Source organism: Schistocerca cancellata, chromosome 7 (assembly GCF_023864275.1).
Source record: "Schistocerca cancellata isolate TAMUIC-IGC-003103 chromosome 7, iqSchCanc2.1, whole genome shotgun sequence".
Lineage (NCBI taxonomy): Eukaryota > Metazoa > Arthropoda > Insecta > Orthoptera > Acrididae > Schistocerca > Schistocerca cancellata.
In genome coordinates, this window is record NC_064632.1 from 592,541,256 (window position 1) to 592,565,883 (window position 24,628).

General features: G+C 40.2%; 1 protein-coding gene across 2 annotated transcripts in view; it reads right to left on the bottom strand.

The window, feature by feature from the left end:
• LOC126091863 (tenascin-X-like) overlaps positions 1–24,628 on the bottom strand; it is a 771,043-nt gene that overhangs the window by 598,163 nt on the left and 148,252 nt on the right. For both annotated transcript variants that reach the window (XM_049907142.1, XM_049907141.1), the window contains one exon: positions 9,667–9,905. In XM_049907142.1, coding sequence (XP_049763099.1) covers positions 9,667–9,905 — 239 coding nt within the window. The remainder of the gene's footprint in view (positions 1–9,666; positions 9,906–24,628) is intronic.

Here is a 24,628-nt window from a genome sequence, read left to right on the forward strand (position 1 = left end):
TATAAATATTTCAGAAACAGCTGTTACAATTTCCATACAATTTAGCCACATTGATACCAAAATTTAAAAAAAAATGAGAAATAGATATCAAAACTCAACAACAGGATTTCAAAAGAGCACCAAGATTTCAGTGGCAAAAAGTGAAATAATCAGCTAATTGAATGCTCAGATTGATGAGGTCAGAAATGAGCTAGGTGGCCAAGTACTGGCTACAAGTGAAAAAGTGCAAAATCTGAGTGAAAGAGTGGATAAGATAAATGATCAATACAGAATCCAAACAGGAAACAGTGGAACTGAGAGTGACTGAAGAAAAATCAGGACTCAGGGATGAAACTGCTATTGCACAAACTAAATGAAAGAGTGAAACTGAAGCTGTTAATAGTCAAAATATTGTTCATGTTAATTATTGTGAGTGTGAAGATTCAGAAAAAAAGAACAGAGACAGTAACTAATAGTAATTTGGTAACTTTACATATGAGTTTTGTTAGTATTTAGAAATGATTACAGCATCTGAAAGAAAAGACCTGTTCAAAAACTTTTGTTAAAGATGGGTTTAATAACAAGTCTAATATGCTGATAATTAGTTCCCCTCGGGTGGGAAGTCCCACCCTGCAACACTGCAAAGGTAAACTGCTTTCCAAAATAAGCAATGTTTTAAGTTTTTACAGAGATTTCTCAAGAGAGAAACATTGTCTTGGGACAGTCAACTCAGTTTTCAAAATATCAACAATATTAGCAAAAGGACAGATTGCTGCTTGCTGTGAAGCTAACCCAGTGGGTTGCGGATAGGCACAACAGAAAGGCTGTTAGACATTATAGCTTTCATCCAAAGCCTTTCTTAGCAAAGAAAACACACAGACATTCACTTAAACAAGCACACTTCATGCATACATGATTGCTACCACCAACAGCTCCAACCAGGATGTGACTGTCTCATAAACAGTAATCTGGATTAGATGGGGAAAGAGGACGAGTGCGGACTGTTAGGGTGTGCAGAAACTAGATGGAGGCCTTACAGGACTGCCAGGCATGAAGGGAAAAGCAGTGGAGCAGGGAAGGGGAAAGGATGGGCAGATGTATCTGCAGAGGGTGAAGGGATGTGAAAGGGAGTAGGTGATTGGACAGAGGGGACGGACTGCTGGGCGAAGGGTATGGGATCAGTAGGTTACTGTAGGTTGAGGCCACAATAATTTTGGGAGCAGAGAAAGTGTGGTAAGTTTTGTGGCGGCGTTCGTAGGGACAAACACTTCGCTGTAGAAACGGCTTACGAAATCACCGCCACACTTTTAATAGCGGGCCGACCGGTCCGCTGGAACAGTGAACAGAAAGATGAAAACCCAAACACTCGGATTAAATAAAAGTCGGTACTTATCTTTATTAACGAAGATACAGAAACACAGTAGTGAACTCCGTGTCTACAGAAATCTGTCTAGTTCGAGTCGGAGCGGCTAGGTCAGCGTCGGCTGACGACAAACAACAACTCTGCTGCGATGAACACACAACTGACTAGCAAGTACACCAATCGGTGGCGAGTATACAACTGAGTGGCGAATTCAGAACTGTCCTAGCGCTCGCGACTCCAGCGCTTAAGAAGCCAGAAGCCAGCGGTGGGGCGCGCAGACTTGCGGCGATTTCCTGTATCGCTGGCGCTGCTTATGCGGACGGCATCCGGACTTTGATGCTGCCAACCTTTTGGCAGCGGGCTCGGTTGGCATTACTGGCTAGGATATAACAGTAAGTATAACTCCCATCTGTGCAGTTCAGACAAGCTGGTAGTGAAGGGGAGGATACAGATGGCCTGGGCTGTGAAGTATCCACTGAAATCGAGTATTATCCTAGTGGACAGCTTTTTGGTGGTCACACCAATATAAAAACTGTGTAATGGTTGCAGAAGAGCTGGTGTATGACATGGTTGCTTTCACACATGGTCCAGCCTCTGAAAGGCTAATATAAGCCTGTGACAAGACTGGAATAGGAAATGCACTGTAGGTGGACTGGGCAGGTCATACACCTGGGTCTTCTACAGGGATATGATCCCTGTGGCAAGGGTTTGGATTTGGAGTGGCATAGGGACTAGAATGTTTTGGAGGTTGGGTGGGCAACAGAACACCACTTTAGGAGGGGTGGGAAGGATTTCAGATATGATCTCCCCCATTTCAAAATATTATAATAGATAATCAAAGCCCTGACGAAAGATGTGATACATGTGGCCCAGTCTGGGGTGGTACTGGGTGATGAAGGGGGCATTCTCTTGTAGCTGGCTCTTAGAGGTGTTGGGAGGATTGGAGATGTGTAGGGAAATCTGTAGGAAATCTGTTTGCAGGCATGGTCCAGAGGATAGTGCCTGTTGGGAAAGGGAGTTCTTGTCACTGCAGATACATCATCCCCAGTGGCCAGGCTGTATGGGAGGAATTTTTTGGTGTGGAAGGGATGGCATGTGTCAAAATGCAGATACTGTTGATGGCTATGGTGTCTTATGTGGATGGGGGTGTGAATGGAGCCATCAGAGAGGAGGTGGTCAGCATCCAGGAAGGTGAAATGCTGCATTGAGGAGGACCAAGTGAAGCAGATGGAAGAAAAGATGCTGATGCTCTGAAGGAATGAAGATAGGGTGTCTTGGCCCTGATCCAGATCATTAAAATATCATCAGTGACCTGAATCAGACTTGAGGTTTTAGTAGTCTAGGGAGTTTTCTCTAGATGCCCATAAGCAGGTTGGCAAAGGAGGGGCCATACAGGTGCCCTTGGCTGTGCTGCAGATTTGTTTGTATATCTTCCCTTCAAAGAAGAAATAGTTATGTGTTAGGACAAAGTTATGCGTGCACCATGGTACAAAATGTGGTCAGAGTACAATCAGCCACAAAAACCCTGTACACCAAATGAGGGAAACAATGACTCATTAAACTGAGGGGCTCTCAATTGGCAGTCCACAATGCAAGAGCTTAGGATGGTGTTAATGCAAAGACCATTGATGAGTGTTTAATTTAGAACTGTGATGATGACAGAGAAGTGTAAGCATTACAAAATAGTAAAACTGACATTCATAAAAGATTCTGGACAGGATTTTGAAAACAACATTTACAAAACCAAAGTATAATACAGTATGTGGTGGATTTTGTTTGGAGGATGGGGGTTTACAAACACTGCGTAGTAGCAGAATTTGGGGTTGAATAAGGAAAAAATAGAAATTAAAGAATAGGATAAATAGACGTACATGAGCAGCAGACTTGGAGAAATAGAAGTACATGACCAGCACAATGATAGTGTAATATACAATAAGGTAACCAGTGTTTTTCTGGGGGATAATAAGTCAGAGAAAGAGATGGAGAAGTGGAGAAATGAAAGAGATGAAGTGAAAGTGTATCATTATTTAATTTAAATGAAGATGGTCTCTTAGGGGGGGGGGGGGGGGGGGGGGGAAAGAGTGAAGTATCAGGTACTGTGAAGTTCTTAGAATCTGTGGGGGTTATGAAGAAGAAGTGAGCTGTAAAATGCTTGTCACATTGGAACTGTCAAATTCTTCTCATGATTCTGACAGTAGTGGAGTTGAAAATGATTTAAATACTAAAGAAAACTCATAAGATGTCAATCCAAACATTACTGTGGGAAAAATGTAAAGTTTGTTTACAAAATTTGGATGAGTTCAGCAAAAATAACTTGAAAAATCGCTTTTGTTGTCAGTAATAGTAAAATACTGTACTCAAACAGATGGAAAAAGTATCAGAATGTGTTTTCAGATGCTTTAAAGAAAGATTAAGAAATCTTGACAAAATTCAAAAGGTGAAAAAGTTCTGTTTGAAAATGTTAGTAATGAGGTAAGAGATCACAATTCTTAAGTGAACATTAAACTAACTGGCAGACTAACCAATGTTAATAATACTAAAAGAATTGAATTTGATAACATAGAATGGGACATGGAATAATATTTTGATGATACACCATGTGAATTAGTTGAAAACCCTGGGTACAAAACACTCAACTATACTAATACATACTGACTATTTCTTGGAAAAGAAAAACTTTTCCCACAGGTTTTCTACTTAGCGGGCTGGGCAGCATGGTGAGGGAGGGGGAAGCAGGAGGTACTCACCCTCAGAATACCATGTCTCTCTCAAGTATCTCTACATGTGCAATGTTATCTCTCTGTCTTCTCTAATTTCTGCATTTTGATTTTATTTATAACCTCTGACAGTAAAGTTTGGTAAATAGTTCTGTAACATTAACATAGATGAACTAGGAACTACTGTTACCTTACTGTCCTTTGAAACAGTCACCTCCCATAGTTGTGCACTGCTGAGCTCTGCAATATATGTCCTGGAAACTTTGAATGAAATCTTCCTTTGGGATGGTGTTCAAAAGTTGCGTCACATTTCATTGGATGTCAGGAATATCATCAAATCTCTTTCCTTTCAAACTGAGTTTCAGCTGAAGGAATAGGAAGAAGTCCGGAGGATTGAGATCCAGTGAGTGTGGTGGGTGTTCAAGTTGAACCACCACCTTCTTTGCCAGGAACTGTTTGACTATATTGTCTGTGTGCGGGTGAGCATTGTCGTGAACAAAGGACCAGGAACCTTGCTGTGCATACTGGGGTTGTACCCTGCATAGACGTTGCATGAAACGGGTCAAAATTTCAACGTACTGTGCAGCGTTCAAAATCATTTCCTGAGGTAGAAATTCCTTGTGGATAATGTCTTGACTATTGAAAAAGGTGATGAGCATAATTCTGATGTGATTTTTTGGCTCTGATATTTTTCTGACAAGGTGATGTTGGAGAACACCATTCCACGCTCTGCTGCTTTGTTTCAGGGCTATACTGGAGACACCAGGTTTCATGTTCAGTGACAATGTGGTTCAAGAAATTGGGTGTCACATCCACCATTTTGACCAAATCCTGTGAAGCCTCTAAATGTGCCTGCTTCTGATCATCAGTCAAGTGATTTGGCACAACACAACAACACGTTATCCTCTTCTCTAACTCCTGGGTAAGGATTTGTTGCATGGTTTCACAGTTCATCTGCTATCATGCACACAGTTAATTGAAGGTTGTTTGTTATTAATGTCCTCATTTTCTCAATGTTTTCATCACTGATGGTGGTCGCCAGTTGTCCGCTATGGGGGTTGTCAGAAACACTCTCCTCAAAAATGGGCGAAACACTCATACATACACTTCATAGACAGTGCTTGATCCCCATAAACACGTACCAGTATTGCATGTGTTTCTTTCGGTGTCTTGCAAAGCTTAAAATAAAATTTTAAATTGATCCTTTACTCGTTCATTGTCCTGTTCTCCCCTCAGAAGACACACGGTGCTCAACTGAACTACGAGGGGGAGGGTCAGGTTGTCAATACCAGCTGCTACACAGGTGCAGCAATGTGAGTCGACAGTGTTGCTTGATCAACCATTCTGACTTCATTCACCAAACTTTATTGTCAAAGGTTGTATTAACTGTGTTTATATATTTTTTCTTATGGGTGCCTTCCAGTTATGTTGCAGAAATGATGTACTCAAAACAACTTAATATATCCTACGTTTAGTAAGTAAGAAACTTGACCTTATGAATAATCATAGCTTCTGATGTGCCCTGATTTATATTATGTATATTATGTATTTATATTATGTATATTATGTATTTCTTAAAACTTCTTATGTTTAGAAAGATACAATGAGCTTCATTTGTTTGCCAGGAACTGTGAACTTGTGAATTTCAGTACCTTTCTATATGTTTGTTCTCCTGCCACAACTTGGTGTGTGGTTGTATATGGTGTCCAACAAAGGGGTTCCTGATGTAAAAATTAAATATCTCAAAAACTAAGATCAAAAGATGAGTGCAACAAATGCTATGTTTATTGTGAAAACTGTAAGAATTTTGTACAGAAGTTTTGAAATAGTTTGAAAAGTTACTAACAGATGACACTGTAACTGCAGTATGTAGTGACTATAAATGGTGTGCCACAGCTTGGAGTGATCATTTTCATTTTCACTGTTCAAAAGTGAAAGGAGGTTAGAATCCTAAAGGAAGAGGCTGAAATACATATTCCACTGAACATCTTGTCTTTTTGGTAGGCAAATACCAGAAGTTAGAATACACTCTCATGGCAACAAGATGCAGTTTTATAACATGATTTAATGTTCTAAAGAACCAGATAGAGAAACCATTCGCATGCTCTTTGCCAAATTCCAATGGAAAGGCAGTGTGACTGATGATGCAGTAGTGAATGTTGGCCTCAGGCACACAGTAGTTACTCCTGAAAATGTTACCATGGTTTGCCGACCACTGTGGCCGAGCAGTTCTAGGTGGTTCATTATGGAACCATGTGATTGCTATGGTCACAGGTTCAAATCCTGCCTCGGGCATGGATGTTTGTGATGTCCTTAGGTTAGTCAGGTTTAAGTAGTTATAAACTCTAGGGGACTGATGACCTCAGATGTTAAGTCCCATAGTGCTCAGAGCCATTTGTCACCATGGTTTCCAGAATTGTTCAGCAAAATCCAAGGAAGTATGACTTAAGAATTGCAACAGAGACTGCTCTAAAGCAATCCACCATACAGAAAATACTGAGACAGAGCATATATATGTTCCCATTTAAAATCCAAAGCCACAAGGCCATACCTGTATGAGCTGTGTGAGAAGGGTGGACTTTGCAAACCAGACTCTCACAATGATTTATAATGAAGGATTTGATGTTCATAGCATCTGGTCCACAGGGGAAGCACACTCCCACACAAACAGAGTCATGAGCAAATAAAACTGATGATTTTTGGGTTTCAAAAATCCACATTTGCGTGGAAGAAAAACACTGTACTCTTCCAAAGTTACTGTTTCGACTGCATTATGCAGTAAAAGCATTATCGGCTCTTTTCTCACACAAGAAACTATCACTAGCGAATGTTACATTACAATTTTGGAACAATTTGTCACCACAAAGCTAGTGCTGGATGATCAGTCACACACAGAGTGGTGTATGCAAGATTGGCCCTGGCCACATCAAACTGAACAGGTGTTTCACTTTCTTAATGAATAACATGGGAATAGAGTTATTGCATTGGATTCCGGCAAATTTACAGGCACAGAGATGGATTGGATTCCATACTCACCTGATCTGACTCCCTGTGACTACTTTTGTGGGGCACACTGAAAGAAACCATTCCACAACGCCAGATGAGCTTGAATAAGTGAACTGTGCGGCATGTGACTGCATTTCCACTTAGCCACTACAGGTGGGTTTTGCACAACCTCATAGCTGAGAGTGGCATACACTTTGAAAACATTGTGATGTGATTGCAAAGACTGCACACGGCAATTATGTACACTGATACTGTACAATTGCACAGCATGCAGTTCCACCTTTCAGCAGCCTTTTGAACTACTTCAAAACTTCTGTGTAACATCTTTATAAAATTCTTACAGTTTTCACAATAAACATCTATATCACCCTTAGTTTTTGAGATATTTAATTTTGAAATCAGTGCCTCGTTCACTGGACACCCTGCATGTAATGAAAATGGAATTATATCAAATAGTAGAAATTCCAGGTACGAATATCAACAATATTAGGAGAAGGATAGATTGCTACTCACCATACAGAGGATCCATTGAGCTGCAGGGAGGCACAACAAAACTGGTCACTGTTGAATTTGCTTCCCTATACACAAACATCCTTCCTCTCCATGGTCTTGCCACATGTGTACATTACCTTTTCCAGCGTCCTCCAAACTCCAAACCCACTACTTCATTCCATATTCATCTCATTAACTTGATCGTAACATGTAACTACTTCTCCCTTGAAGGGAAGGTATACAAAGCTGGGCCATGGGCCCTCATATGGCAACCCCTTAGGCCAACCTGTTTATGGGCGTCTACAGAAAACCTTCCTAGCCTTCTAAAACCCCAAACACCTGGTATGATTCAGGCTCATTAATAATAACTTCATGATCTCAACTCAGGGTCAAGACACCCTATCCGTATTCCTTCAGAATCTCAACACCTACTCTCCCATCTACTTCACCTGGTCCTCATCAACCCAGCATACCACCTTCCTGTACATTGACTTCCTCCTCTCTGATGGCTCCATCCACACCTCTGTCATAAAACCTAACAACCACCAATAGTAATTGCATTTTAACAGCTGCCATCCCTTCGAAACCAAAAAGTCTCTCATACATCCTGGCCACCAGGGACAGTATATCTGCTGTGACAAGAACTCTCTTCCCCAGAATACTGAAAGTCTCACTTAGGCTTTACAGACAGACATAAGGACCTAGTCCGCAAACAGATTTCCACTAACATTTCCCCACAAACCCCAAATCCTCCCTCCACCACTAAGAACCAGCTACAGAATAATGCCCCCTTCATCAGCCAATTCCAACCCAGACTAGAGCAACTGAAACACATGACTACCAAGCTGACCACCAGTATGAATGGTAACTGACACACTGTGGTCAAGAACAAAGTAGACAACCTCATGGCACAACATGCTGCTGATCATCACATGCTCACTTGCTGGATTTGAATGGCTGCTTCACAATCCAAGCCATCTGGATCTTTCCCTTCACTAGCTTTTCCGAACTGCACAGATGGGTGTTATCCTTATAACACATTCTCTGCTCTGACATTATCCTGGCCTCAATCTACATTAACCTACTGTCTCCATACCCTCCACCCACTAGTTTTCAACCCATCATCCTGTCACCTCCTCCCTTTCCTTATTCTCACCCTCTTTGTGTGCCATCCACTGTCAATGTATCCGCCATCACTTCCCCTTCCCTGCTTGTGTCCTATTCTGCTCCTCTCCTTTTCCCTCCCAGAGTTTTCCCCCACACCCCACCTGCACACACTGCACCTGGTACTCTCTAGGCCCTGCATTCCCTACCAGACAGAACTCTTCTCTCCACCCACTCATGCATTGCTATCCCTCCCGTTTCCCTGCCCCACAAAAAGCATTGTGGTCAGAGCTGTCAGTAGTCACGATCATGTGTGCATGAGCCACACTTGCTTACGTGTGTGTTTCCTTTGTAGAAGGCTTTGGCCAAAAGCTACATGTGTAAAATTCTTTTTGTTGTATGCAACTCAATGGGTCATCCTTACTGTGAGTGCATTCTATTGTTAATGGAAATATACTTTGAATGGGTAACTGGGTTAAAGCAATTTTATTTTAAATGGACCAGGTATATAAAAATGATTGTGTTGATCATGTGTTTTTATAGGTGAGAATGGCAGCAAACAAAATGGAAGTTCATCATCATTAGAATAAGACGACGATAAAAATAAATAGAAAAAAGTCTTGGGAAACAATATTTCACATAAATAAATAACCATAATTGTATATAAAATAAAGGAAAAAACACCAGACATTGCAGTGCTCCATGTCCCCTAATAACATAACTCCAAAAATGACTGTTTCTCAAAGTTGAATCTCTTATGAGCTACTTGTTGTAAAATGGCTAAATACACCTCTTGCCGTCAATGAACTTTTGAAATACAAACCAAGACTTTAGAATTCTGTGAGCCATTTAGATACCTCTATTTCACTGGCTTTTTCAGCTAAAATTTACTAACTTGATTATTCCAGCTTTTTCAGAGAAACTGGCTCTCTGTATGCAAGTAAAAAGTACACTTTCCCTTCAAATAACACCAAACTGCAACGTAAAATATACATTTTCACTTACAAGCTCTATGTTGTGATTCTCTGGTGCTTTTATAATCCATGCATTATCATTTTCATTCATCATGAATTTTCCTGACGTTCCAGATAAGAAAACACTCCCTGTTGTATTTGGATAACAGTCAGTTCCATCAATCAAGGAGAAACCTTCATCACATGAACAAATAGCTTCATTTGTAATAGTTTCACATTTATGTGAGCAATTGCCATTATTATGCATGCATTTATCTTCTGAACTCGTTTCTGGAAAATAAGAAACATAGTGTTGTGGCTCAACAACTATGGTAACATCTACATGACACTATAGTTGTAAACAGTAGTAGCAGTAGTAGAAGTAGTAATGGTGGAAGTTTTATTCATCCATATGTCACTTTTACAAGGCCATTGCACATGTCATGTATTACAGTAAAAAACATATATACTAGCATTTATATACTTACAGCTCTAGATTGACAAGGATGAGATGGGTAGTCAGCCTTGGCCTTATAGAAGTAATTTATGGAAAGAATGAGAAACGTAAATCAAGATGGCTGGAGGGAGCTTGGAGCCTCCATTCTGCTGGATATATGACTGTCCTGTTTAAAACCTCATAACAGTGCAACCTCATTTGATTTATTCCTAGTGTACAGCATTGTTTTGAACAGAAGTTATTTAATAGTGCAAACCATTAGTGCTTCACTCTTTGTTCTTGAATAGGAAGCTGCTTGATCTGATATGTATTAATAGTGCATGCACATGTAATTTAATACCTTTGGTGTATTAAAACACTATAATTATAGTGCCAATTATTGCACAAACTGCTATTGTTCATCGATGAATCAAGGGAACAAATTATTTTGGGAGTGAAATCATCTGTAGACAAGAATGGAAAGCCAAAATGATAACAGAAGCACTGATAATGCTATATCCTGCTACTAGTGCTTGTGAGAGTGAGTACACCAAGTGTAGTGTCATCATGTGTGTGTACCCAAATCAACAGCCAACTTCATCTGCATGGGCCAGCCACCAGAGGCATCTGTAGAAGGCATGCACACAGCACGATCTCCACCGCACCATTTACCAGCGACTTGCACCTACATACAAGCAGAGCAGTGTTTCTCACTCTCAATATGTTCTTTCAGCTTGTATCGCTCACATTCGTTGTTCTGTTTATCACTTCTGTTGCACCTTTTGCATGATTCTTTTGTCCTGTTATGTGTGGAGTCACGAGAGCCTTATTTTCATTGTTGTTCAGACGTTTACAAATAAAGCCATATTTCTGTTCCTTGGACCTGTTTCATGTTACTGCATGATTAGCGTTGATTTAAGTACACACATGCAGTGACACTACACTCAATGCACTCACTTGCAGTAGTAGCAGGATACAGGAGATATGACAAATCTTAGGAGAAGCAGCCAAAAAAAAAAAAATAAATAAATAAATAAATAAAAAAAAAATAGACAATAATTATGCAAGGAAAGAAAAGGGATATGAAAAAATATGAAAGAAAGATGAGAAACGGACATTAAGCAAATGGAAACTGATAAAAGGGAAGACAGGGCTGTGACTGGAGAATTGGTTGAAGGGGAGGATAGTAGAAAGAAAAAGAAGGTACGCAATGACAAGAATGACTGGTGTCAATTTTAGGTCAGGTGGATAGTGCAAACTAAGCACGTACAGTAAAACAGTTGCTTTCTGGAAAGTTCCAATCATCAGATTTGAGTGGTAGAATTAAAATGACACATATGTTAAAACAAATGCCAAAATCATGGTTATTGGACTGCAGAAAATGTAGCGCAGTAGGTAATTGTCAGTTTGCAGTACAAAGTCACATTAATCTAGTAATGATGATGACACTATACAATCAGTACAGTAGACATTTTACTGAACATGCACAGTCATACATGAGTGTACCATGGGCAGAAGAATGCAATAATAAGAATCAGCTACAACATTATCTGTTCTCCCAGGCCCTACAGTGGTTAACACTTTTTCGCCACAAACCCTACCAATTAGACTCAACCAAAGACCAATATTGAACTTCCCTAACTCAGATCACTCCTCCATCCAAACGTGATCCACCCCATTGCCCCCCAAACCATGCCTTTTTAACTTTCCAGAATTTCTTAACCTTGAACCTTGCCTCACCGTCATTCCTCAGATCTCTCAACATGCAAACCAATGTTACATTCACAGAAAGGACTGCAGTCAACCATCTAAACACTGATCCCGACCTTATAATCCTACCTGCAGACGAAGGCTCCACCACTGTTGTTTTGAACTGCAAGGATTACCTGGCAGAAGGACTCCATCTACTGTCAGATACTTCCACCTACAAACCTTGCTACAGTGACCCCATTCCAGTAATCCAGAAGGATCTCCAGTCACTACTCAAATCCTTAGGCCCATCCTTGAATCTCTCCCTGAAGTACATCTCTCTACTCACCCCTACCACTCCCTACAGTCCTACGTTATACATGCTTCCTAAGTCCATAAACCTAACCACCCAGGATTACCCATTGTGGCCAGTTATTGTGCCCCCACAGAGAGAATCTCTGCTCTTGTAAACCAACACATTCAACCTATTACCTGGAACCTACCCACCTATATAGATGACACCAACCATTCCCTCCACCGACTCCCCACATTTCCTGTCCCTTTACAACATGGTGCCTGCTCATCACTGTTGGTGCCACCTCCTTGTACACTAATATTCCTAATGCCCATGGCCTTACCACTACCGACCATTACCTTTCCCAATGTGTGACAGATTCCAAACCAACAACCTCCTTCCTAGTTTCCATGACCAACTATATCCTCACCCACAATTACTTTTCCTTCGAAGGCATTACCTACAAAAAAATCTGAGTTACGGCTATGGGCACCCACATGGCACTATCCTATGCCAATCTATTCATGGGCCATCTAGAGGAATCCTTCCTAAAATCACAGAATCCTAAACCCCTCACCTGGTTCAGATTCACTGATGACATCATTGCTATCTGGACTGTAGGTGAGGACACCTTATTCACATTCCTCCAGAACCTCAACAACTGCTTTCCCATTTGCTTCACCTGGTCCTACTCAACCAACAAGCCACCTTCCTGGATGTTGACCTTTACCTCAAAGAAGGCTACATCAGTACCTCTGTCCATATCAAACCTACTAACCACCAGCAATACCTCCACTTTGACAACTGCTACCCGTTCCATACCAAGAAGTCCCTTCTGTACAGCCTAGCCATCCCTGGTCATTGCATCTGCAGTGACCAGTGGTTCCTCTCAAAAATATACCGAGGGTCTCACTGAAGCCTTCACTGACCATAATTATCCTCCCAATCTCATACAAAAATAAACCTCCCATGCCTTATCTTTCCAGTCTCAAACCACCTCCCAAAGTTCCACCATCTGGCCACAGAGAAGCATTCCCCTCATAACTCAGTACCACCCAGGACTGGAGCAACTCAATTACGAGGGTCACTCCAAAAGAAATGTACTCTATTTTTGTGAAAATACAGTTTTCATTCTGCATGTGTGAAAGTTTTACAGTGTGTAGATACATCCTTCCTGCTTGTTTTCAAACTTAGTTCAACCTGCTCCCCTGAGCGGCACAGTCACAGCATGTCTTCAAGATGGCTGCTACACTTGACGTTCGTCAGAAGCAACGTGCTGTCATAGAATTCCCATGCTGTGAAAACAAGACAGTGGGAAATATCCAAAAGAGGTTGAAAGAGGTGTGTGGAGATGTTGCTGTTGATTGCAGTACTGTTAGTTGGTGGGCAAGCAGGTTACGTGATGAAAGTGGGCACGGAAATATTTAGGATTGTCCTTGCAGCGGCAGGCATCATACTGCACACATTCTAGACAATGTGCAGAGAGGTAACAAATTGGTGACTGCTGACAGATGCATCACAATGAACGAATTGTCACGCTACATTGTGATAGGGGAAGGAAGTGTTTGCAGAATACTGAAAGTGCTGGCATTATAAAAGGTTTGTGCTAGGTGGGTTCCCAGGATGTTGACAGTGGCTCACAAAAGAAACAAGAAAAATGGTATGCAGTGAACTTTTGGAACAGTACGAGAATGGTGGAGATGAATTTCTTGGAAGAATTGCGACAGGTGATGAAACATGGCTCCATCATTCACCAGAGATGAAGGGGCAATCAATGGAGTGGCATCATGCAGATTCACACAAGAAAAAAAAATTCAAACCCACACCTTCTGCAGGAAAAGTTATGACTATGGTGTTTTTCGATTCTGAAGGACTCTTGCTCATGAATATCATGCCAAGTGGAACCACCATAAATTCTGATGCATATGTGATGACACTGAAGAAACTTCAAGGTCGACTGAGTTGTGTTTGACCACATAGGCAAAAGCAGGATGTTTTGCAGTTGCATGACAATGTACAGCCACATGTCAGTCAAAAGACCATGGAAGCGATCACAAAACTTGGATGGGCAACACTGAAACACCCGCCTTACATTTCTGACCTGGCTCCATGTGACTATCATCTCTTTGGGAAACTGGAAGACTGTCTTTGTGGAAGAAGGTTTGAAGATGATGACCACCTTGTGCACACTGCCAAACAGTGGCTCCAACAGGTTGGTCCAGAATTTTACCGTGCGGGTATACAGGTGCTGGTTCCAAGATGGTGTAAGGCAGTTGAGAGGGATGGAAATTATCTGGATAAATGAAAATATTGTTCCTCAAGGATGTATCTACACACTGTAAAAATTTCAAACATGTAGAATAAAAGATAGATTTAAAAAAATAGTGTGCATTTTTTTGGAGTGACCCTCGTACATTCTCTGCCAGGGTTTTGATTACCTCTCGTCATGCCCTCAAATGAAAAATATCCTGCCCACTATCCTTGTCACCTCTCCCACAGTGGTATTCTGCTGTCCACCAAACCTACACAATATACCTGCCCAGCCTTACACAACCCCTGCTCCCAGTCCCTTACCTCATGGCTCATACCCCTGCAATAGACCTAGATGCAAGACCTGTCCCATACGTCCTCCCACCACCACCTACTCAAGTCCGGTCACTAACATCACCTATCCCATGAAAGGCAGGGCTATGTTTGAAACCAGTCATGTGGTCTGGAAGCTAAGCTGCAACCACTGTGTTGCATTCTATGTAAGCATGACAATCAACAAGCTGTCTGTGTGCATGAGCGGGCATCATCAAACTGTGGCCAAGAAACAAGTGGTCCACTCTGTTGCTGAAAATGCTGCCAAACATGACATCCTTCATTTCAATGACTGCTTCACAGCCTCTGCCATATGGATCCTTCCCACCAATGTCAGCTTTTCTGAATTGCACAGGTGGGAATTTTCCCTGCATTACATATGAGTACTATGTTCCCGTAATCCTCCTAGGCTCAACCTTCGTTAGTCACTGTTCCCATTCCAGCATTACACAGCCGTCATTCTACCATCACACCCAGTCCTTTTATTTCTCTTGTTTTTCGCTACTTCCATCCCCCTCCCCACTTCTCCCTTGCCCGCCATCTAACCTGCAGTACTTCACTGACCGGCACCCCCACTATACTATTCCTCCCCCTCCTCGCCCCAGCCTCCTCCTTACCACCACCCAGTTGCCATTCCCACCATACACTGGTGCTGCTGCTCACAATGTGGTTTCAGTTGCCTGAGACTGGAGTCATGTGTATGAGATGCATTTGCACAAATGGGTGTGTGTGGGCAAATGTGTGTCTATTGTTGATGAAGCCAATGGCCAAAAGCTTTAATTGTGAGAGTGTTTTTGTTGTGCCTATCTGGGACTCAGCATCTCTGCTATATGGTGAGTAGCAACTTCTCTACACATTTAAATTCATAAAATACAGCTAACAATAAACATGATTATTAATGGTCTTTTATAAAAATTTCCAACTCCCACAGTGTTGCTGCCATGAACACTACCACTCTTAATGCTTGCCAGCCCAAATCCTTCACTTCCTTCCTTATCATCTTGGACAGCAGCATTTCAGCCCACAATTACTTTTAGTTTAGAGGTCAAACTGGAAAATAAATTTGTGCCAGTGTAATGTGCATGGTCATACCCCACCCTGTTCATAGACTATCTGGAAGAATCTTTTTTAGCCACCAGCAATCCTGAACTCCTCAGCTGGTTAAAATTCATTGATGCATCTGTAACATGTAGACTCAAACAGAAGATAGACTATATTCATTGCTCCACAATCCCAACATATTCTCCCATTCATTACAGCTGGTCTTCACTGAGCCACTTTTCTGGAAGTTGACATCCACTGATACACATTTAAACCACCAGTTCTCAGCAATACATCCAGTTCATCAGCACTAACTCATCCCACATCAGCAAGTTTCTACTATACAGTCCAGCCACCCATGGATGCTACATCAACAGTGACTATTTCTTGGTATAATGAAGATCTCTCTGGGTTCTTTGAGGTCAAGACTACCCACCCTATACCTCCTTGAGAAACAGTACCTTCTCTGTGGTTTATCTCCACACATAACCAATTTTTTTTGCACAACTGCTAACTAACTACAAAACGCCTTCTCATCACACAGTACCACTTATAATTGGAATGAAATAACCACATTCTTTGCAAGGGTTTTAACCACTCTCATCAGTCCTGATATAAGTAATAACCTTCCCACAATTCTTTCCGTACCTCCCAAAGCACTAATATGCTGCCATTTAACTTACAGAATTCCTTATCTGTCACTATGCCACTCTTGCTTCCAGTACCTTTTCCTACAGGTTACATGTCTGTCACAGACTCTGGTACACAACCTGTCACATCCAACTGCCCTTCACCTGCTATTGCAGGTCTGCTTAAGGTATGTCCTAATTTAGTAGGGGGAAGTCAAACAATGGATAATCATGGATGGGATAACAACAATGAAATTGTGAGTAGTAATCTATTCTATTCTATTGCTCTTATTAGAGGGAAGGCTATCTATGAATGGCATTCATGGCATTTACCTACTTTGCTACAACAACTATGCAGTATTCTACTGGTATAGTCCCAAATAAACAACTGACCCAGAGAAATAGCCACTGACTTCGAATGGACAGAGATCAACAGTATAGCTTAATTTAAAGCACACTTCTCAACATGGTGAGTTGGAATTTGACAGTTGCTTCACAAACTTTGTCATCTGGATTTTAAATATTTTGTTTCCACAAACCTACTGGCCGCTCACCACTCTTTTGCTCTCACAGTGTTCCATCCTTCTCCTCATGTATCGGTTTCACATTCCTCCTTTTACGTGATACTGCACCCACTCCAGTTAACATTATTATTTGCCCTAGACAGACTTTAGTACCAAAGGAGAAGGAGCAGGAGAAATAATGGGGATTTTTTCTGCTCCCATTTTCATATAATTATATTCCACCCTGGATTTTGTACAACAGAAAAAGTATTACATCTAAAAACAAAGATGATGTGACTTACCAAACGAAAGTGCTGGCAGGTCGATAGACACACAAACAAACACAAACATTCACACAAAATTCAAGCTTTCGCAACAAATGGTTGCTTCATCAGGAAAGAGGGAAGGAGAGGGAAAGATGAAAGGATGTGGGTTTTAAGGGGGAGGGTAAGGAGTCATTCCAATCCCGGTAGCGGAAAGACTTACCTTAGGGGGAAAAAAAGGACAGGTATACACTCGCACACACACACACACACACACACACACATATCCATCCGTACATACACAGACACAAGCAAACATTTGTAAAGGCAAAGAGTTTTTTGCCTTTACAAAAGGCGAAGAGTTTTTTGCCTTTACAAAAGGCGAAGAGTTTTTTGCCTTTGCCTTTACAAATCTTTGCTTGTGTCTGTGTATGTGCGGATGGATATGTGTGTGTGTGTGTGTGCGAGTGTATACCTGTCCTTTTTTTTCCCCCTAAGGTAAGTCTTTCCGCTACCCGGATTGGAATGACTCCTTACCCTCTCCCTTAAAACCCACATCCTTTCATCTTTCCCTCTCCTTCCCTCTTTCCTGATGAAGCAACCGTTTGTTGCGAAAGCTTGAATTTTGTGTGAATGGTTGTGTTTGTTTATGTGTCTATTGCCTGCCAGCACTTTCGTTTGGTAAGTCACATTATCTTTGTTTTTAGATATATTTTTCCTACGTGGAATGTTTCCCTCTATTATATTCATATCAGAAAAAGTATTACACTATTCATGACCATTATCATGCAACAACCCTCTCTCTGGGTCAACAAAATTCAGCAACTTGAGATGATGCAGTAGAAGTAGTTTGAGGTCTAAAGCTCTCGGCTCATTTGGATATCTTTGGAGGTGTGCTGCTCTTCTACAGCAATACAAAGCACACTGATATTTTTATCAGTGTGGTTTAAACCAGAATAAAACCAAATTTTTGATACTGTGGAAACCAGGGTTCATATCAAAAAACTTTTCTTCTTCACAAAGAAATCCCCATTAAACTGTCTTTTGCACCCTATCCCAAATCTGTGTGAGACTGCTCAGTGAGCAGTTTCACTCACCATTCCAGTGATTAGCCCATCCCACTGCCCAAATTTTACCCATTTCATGTCCCTTCACAATATTTTATCCCATAGCCTCACAAGGTTGCTTACAACACTGCTTTGGCTATTCATTATGTCTTAAAAATGTCTCAAATCCAGACTAGTTAAACATCTATTGATCCCATCCACTCACTGAAAAATTGGCATCCTGATTTGATCCTCCTCACTGACAATGGAGGTGATGAACTGCAATAAGTGTGTAGTAAAGCCCTCCACCAACTATTTGCTAAACGGCTATTTTCAGGTGAGCGAAGCTTCTAAACACAGAATACAATGAACATTATGGAATTGTCATAAAATGGTTTCAGTTGCACATCTATGGCTGCAGTGACATGATATCAACTGGGTCATCTCACCACCAGACAGCTACATCACACTGGTGAGCATATTCAGTATAAGCTGGTCAAGTGCACAATAAACAGAGGCCACTGTAACAAAGTTGGTGTCTTAAGCACTTTGCATTTAATGAAAAACTGCTTTAGTTGCTTAACTCTCGAGCAGGTGCACCGTTTTTCATAACACGAGCTGATGCATGCTGCATTTCATACATATATCAAGAGTAGTTGAATTTATGTTACTGAGGTAAATATGTGTGAACAAAATACAGTTAAATCTTAGTGTGATTAAACAGCAGTAAAATAAGCTTACATAATATCAGCTAAAGCACTGTTTAATTAAACAATAATGAAATAAACTCATTATAACACTTTGTTGCCACGGACAGGTGTTACCCGACAGTAATGACCCATTCGAAACATTGAGCAGCGTAGTTGCATCAGATCACAGCTAACCACTTATCTGATTATTACTAACTATCTCATTGACAACTGTTACATTGTGGGACTGTGCTGCTAGTTCATATTCTGGGTAATTTTCTGGCATGGATCATAATTTTTTTCTCACCTGGCTTGCTATTCATTTTATAAGACTGATGTTCACTTGGACATATAACAACACAATTTCTCACTGTGTTAGTTGGAGCAATAATAAAGGAATAGTTATGGGCTCACAATTGTGATACAATGGAACAGCGCAAAATAGTTTTATTTTGTGCTGGTGTACTTTGTGCATAATGGTGTCCTCTCGATGGTTAATTAGCACTTCATTAGGTCCACATGACTTGTTTCAGTATTTATATTAGGCCATCTAGTGCATCTGAACTGCATCATGCATCACAGTGACTCAGCTCCTTCGAAGGAGTCTCCTTTGTCACTTGGTGGCATGAGCACATGGCTGCACACCATGCTGCTGCAGTGCACAACAATGCTTAAATTATTTCAGATATAAACATTGTTTAAATTATTTAAGATATACTTGGTAATGGTCTAATATAAAAAGCAAAACCAGCCATGTGATTTAAGAAAGTTCTTAACTTCCATTAACTGGACAAGAGTTGGGGAATCAGCATCATTGAAACATGAAGATATTAATAATATTTTGATGTGATGGAATTAAATTTTTCTTGAGGCATGTGTCTCAACGTATTAGTATTCAATTATTATCGAATAATACTTTGCATTTAGTTTTTATATTTGCAGCCAATTTATATTATTATGATCATTCTGTGTTAACTGATATTTTCTTGTTTGCAGTTGGACTGTTAATGAATGGTTTATGATGACTTTGGCTTTGTGATTTTGTTGTGACCTGTTTGCAACCTGATTGTTATTTTCACTTGCACACAACAACTCTGCATGATCCAGATTTGACGTTGGTTATAAGTTATCACACTCAACAGTACCGTGATTAGCAATTGCTAAAAACACTGGTGTCCAAAATTAAAGTGAACAACCAGAACTTTTGCAAGGTTGTGTTTATTTCACCACAAAACAGTATAAAGGGTGATAGTAAAGTAGAAACAATGTAAAAAAAAACAGAACATAAACAACTGAAAAATTCATAATGGTGGACAAAAATGTTCTTAATTTTTTTTAATTTTATGGATCAGCACACACATTCCGACTACTGGTTAATGTTTTTAGTATGGGGTGTGACCACCTCCAGCAGCAATACTCTCCTGACAATGATGGGGCATGCAGTGAATGATGTCATCAGTCTCATGTTGAGGTGATAATGCCCATTCTTCCTGCAGAGCAGCGTGCAGTCTTGGAGAGTTGTTGGTGGACACCCTCTCCCTACTGCATCTCAGACTTGCTCTATAGGATTCAAATTGGGAGAGTGAGCAGGCCATGCAGTGCATGCAAAATCTTTTGTTCCCAAGGAAACATCAACTATCCATGTTATATGAGGTTGAGCATTATCGTCCATCAATATGAAATCTGGTGAGGTTGTAAGATCTTGTCATGATACCTGAAGGCAGTTAAACCTTGCCGATTCACCCGTATAATTTCATGAAGAGGGGTTTGAGTGGTAAACATAATCCCTGGACACACCATTAGAGATCTTCCCCAATACTGGTCTCTTTCCACAATTTTTGGGTCCTGAAATCGTGTTCCACATTCCCTCCAGATGCAAATCCATCAAGAATCACTCTTGAGACTAAATCAGGATTCATCTGTGAAAACAACATTGGCCCACTGTTCGACTGTCCAGGTGGAATGTTGATGACTCCACTCTAGATGTTCCCTTCTGTGAAAACACATCAGAGGTAGATGTTGTAATAGGCCACCCTCCTCTAACATTACAATTTTTTATATAGAAATAATTGATACCATTTATAATATCAATTCTTGTATAGGTGAACATTATCTCAGTTGTTTATGACTCTGCGTATGATATATTTCAGACGAAAATGTATAAAAAGAAATTAATGTGTTACAATGGACATGTACTAACAGTTTGAAATTACGAAATATATGGCATACTTAAAACTCCTATTATTAATTTCATAATGTGATGATAATTATAAAATTTATTTCTCGACTCATTTACAAAATAATGATATATTTTAGCAAAGATTCTTCTTTTGCCAAGAACGTTTGTAAGCTCTCTTACTTATTACACTCTTCGGAATATTGTATCACAGAACATAAGTAGTAGTGGGCATGCCACTGATGGAATCTGTCGGATTTTTATGTTATGCCATAACACTGTGAATTTGAGTCCTGAAGTGGAAATTGTAAAGACTGTGTGATATGGAAAAATGTGACAAAGAATAAAATTCAAGAGTAATACAGGCAAATCTTCAACAGTTATTTAGTCATCTGGAAGCCACGAAGTCAAAATTTCAGGTGCAAGAATGTATCCCTAGAAAGAGAAAATCAAGATAAGTAAAAACTTTTTCTGTTGTATACCTTACACCTCTTGAAGCTTTCATAACTTGTGTAGAGACAGAGAATTTTAATAGTGATGTGTGGGAGGATAAGTTTAAACATACAGCAAGTCGCTGACAATAAAGGCCATTCTGTTGAAGCCCACTGCACACCATTTGCCTCAATACAACATGTCCAGTGGGCGCTGTGAGCTCACATGCCAGTTGCCATGCAGTTCTAAGGCAGAACTGTAACCTTACAGCCAAATAAGAGTCCTCTCTTCTGAAATCACACATGGTCAGCCCTGCCCTGGTATTCGGGGTACAGTTTTGGTCTCTATAAGCTGTCGCCACAGAATGATTCACATTAAGCCATCAAGCCAAATAAGTTTGCGACTGCAATGCTTCCTTCCTTTCCATGGCCCTCCACCACAGAGTCTGGTAGGCATCTTCTCTGTGGCATACTGCACCGTCTGTGACTGTATACACAGTGATTGTGGATGTGGGGCTACCTCATTTCATACGAGCCCTGACTTCATCATTGGCATGATTGTCAGTTGACTGGAATGCTACCTTCCATGCAGAACACAATCGTAAGAACATCTGGTTGACAGTTTGTATGGTCATACCATGAATATGGGATGGGGAAATAGCGGTTCGCTGCTTTAATTTTGGACAACAGTGTATGTTGCGTCGTTGGCGATTGTATTTGAGCAGCTACCATTTGATGACAATGAGGCCAACTGAGCTCTATGATATAGAATAAATAGTGGCCGATAGTGTATCCAGTGCAATTGAAGAAGACTGTATGATAAAACTTCCTGAAATCCACTGAAACTTGGACGAGACTGGCATTACACATTGTGGTAGGAGCAATGTCTAGTGTACTGCTGAATGGATGGTGTACACAATCAGGAAGTGATGACAACTGCATCATGTTGACATGCTTCTGCGATTGCTGACACATGAGTGAATATAGACTATATTCGACAGTTCACCCTTGTTAAATTCTAAGTAACACTTTTTGCCCATCACATAATGTGTCTCCCCAATTTCGTATATGTCCAATCACACTAAAATCTAAATGTTGTCATGAATGCTTTCAGACTAGCCCTAGGCAACCTTTACATTCACAAGGAGATAGCTTACTGTCTAGTGGGCCTTCTTCTTCCAGACATGAAGAAAGGCAGCAGCAGATAAACAGAGAGGACCATGGCAATGCATCCATTACTAGGACATCTACATTCCAATCCACAGGCCACATTAATGAGAATCTTTCCATCGTAGGGAAGAAGCTCACCATTCTGGAATTCAGGCTTATGTTTCAGCTCCTGCTAATAAAATAACTTCTCCAGTGGATAGTACCAATTTCTTATAATGGAAGTTGCAAAACATGAAGGTAATTTTAAGGTCAAAATACAGGTAGTTAATAAGAATGCAAAGTAGTGCATATTTCAAAGACAACTCTACCAAGACCACTGTAGGAGATTAATTTCACTGCATCCCTATTTTTTTTAAGTCTGCGCTTTACTGGATTTAGTTTGAAAATATTTTTGGTTCTGTATGCACTATGAATCCTTAACCATAACAGAGACACTGATCTCTAGGCTTTGGGAACCATTACCATCCTTGCTGAATATTGTTAAGACTTCCATGATATTAGTTTCACTTGAAGCATGAAAAATTCACACATCAACATTTACTAACAAGACCATAAAGTTTCAATTTTTCAGTTCATATATAACCTAGAACTACACTTGCTGTTCATTCAGAGTTCATTATGAAGTTACTGAGTTTTTTGGCTGTGACACTGACTGAGAACTGCTGGCTTCAGGTATAGATGTAAACTGTAACTTTTGTAAAGTAGATTTTTCTGTTGGTTCCATATTCTCTAGAAACTAATGAGACTTTTCATCTGTAGAACAATGTTGCCAGCTGAGTCTTTAGTAAATTTGCTACCACTTATCTCAGAACTCCACAGGCATTTATGCTTCACTTCTTTGCATTGCACTCTTCCATCATGGTAAACCAATGGTCATGTTATGCCTCGGCAACAAATAAGATAATGTAATTGGAGAATAACTTAATGATGGATGTTATTACTTATATTTAACTACCTTTTAGTATGAAATTTTAGCCAAACCAAATACTGTTTTTAATTGCAACATTTTTTACTCCACAAATTTTTATTATAACAATCTTTGCTCTTAAGAAACAAAAAGTAAATACAGTAAGGGCCAGAGAGCTTTGTCCAATTTTGAAAATATATACTTGTAAACACATGAAAACAAAGTTATGACCTTCTTAGGTAAAAAATGTATTTACCATCTGTTTACATTTATATGTCCCCAAACTACTCCCCCTTCAGTGTGGAGGTCACTCGATGTTGTATGCAAACTTGGCAGGGAATTTCATCGCATCTCCTGATCTATTTTGAACATGGCTGTGTTTCAGCAATGGTCAGAGATTATTATTATTATTTATATTTTACGGCCTTCATTGGACCACTCTAGCCAAATTTATACAAATAATTTTTCAGTTTCCTGTCAGTCCAGTACTTCTTCATTCTCTCAGATTAATAACTGAATCCAAAGCAGCCAACCAGGTGCAACAAAAGGTGATTTTATTCAACTTTGACTATGGTTTTGATGGATGTAAAACTGTCTTCTTCAGAAATACATGTAATTAAACTTTCAATTGGAAAAATACCAAGTAATGAAGTTATCTGACATTATTCCAATGAAAATATGCTGTCAATACACATCAATTTATGCACTATTAAATGTACTGTTTCCTATGATATGGATTTTAACAATTCATAATTGAGAAGTCCTGGTCATAGGGTACAGTAACAGTGAGCCAGGTGAGAAAAATTTTCAATCCCTGCAAGAAAATGACGCACGTTCCAACCTAACAGCACAACCCCCTGATGAGGCAGTCTCCTACAAGATAGTAACTGTGCTGTTTAATGCTCCAAGTGGGTCACTACTATGCAGTGACACATGCATATGACAACAGAGTGACACAACAGAAGTTTATTTTATTATCTTTTAACTAAACATCAACTTAGGCATATATAATTTTGCTTCTGAGCATTCTTGTCATATTTTTGTTATCACTGCATTCTGTGCAGTGCTAAATTGGATCCCCTACCTAGATTGACAGGGTTATCATGGAACCTTATCTCCACAGCCTTTTCAAAGATCATATCACAGAACCTGCTCA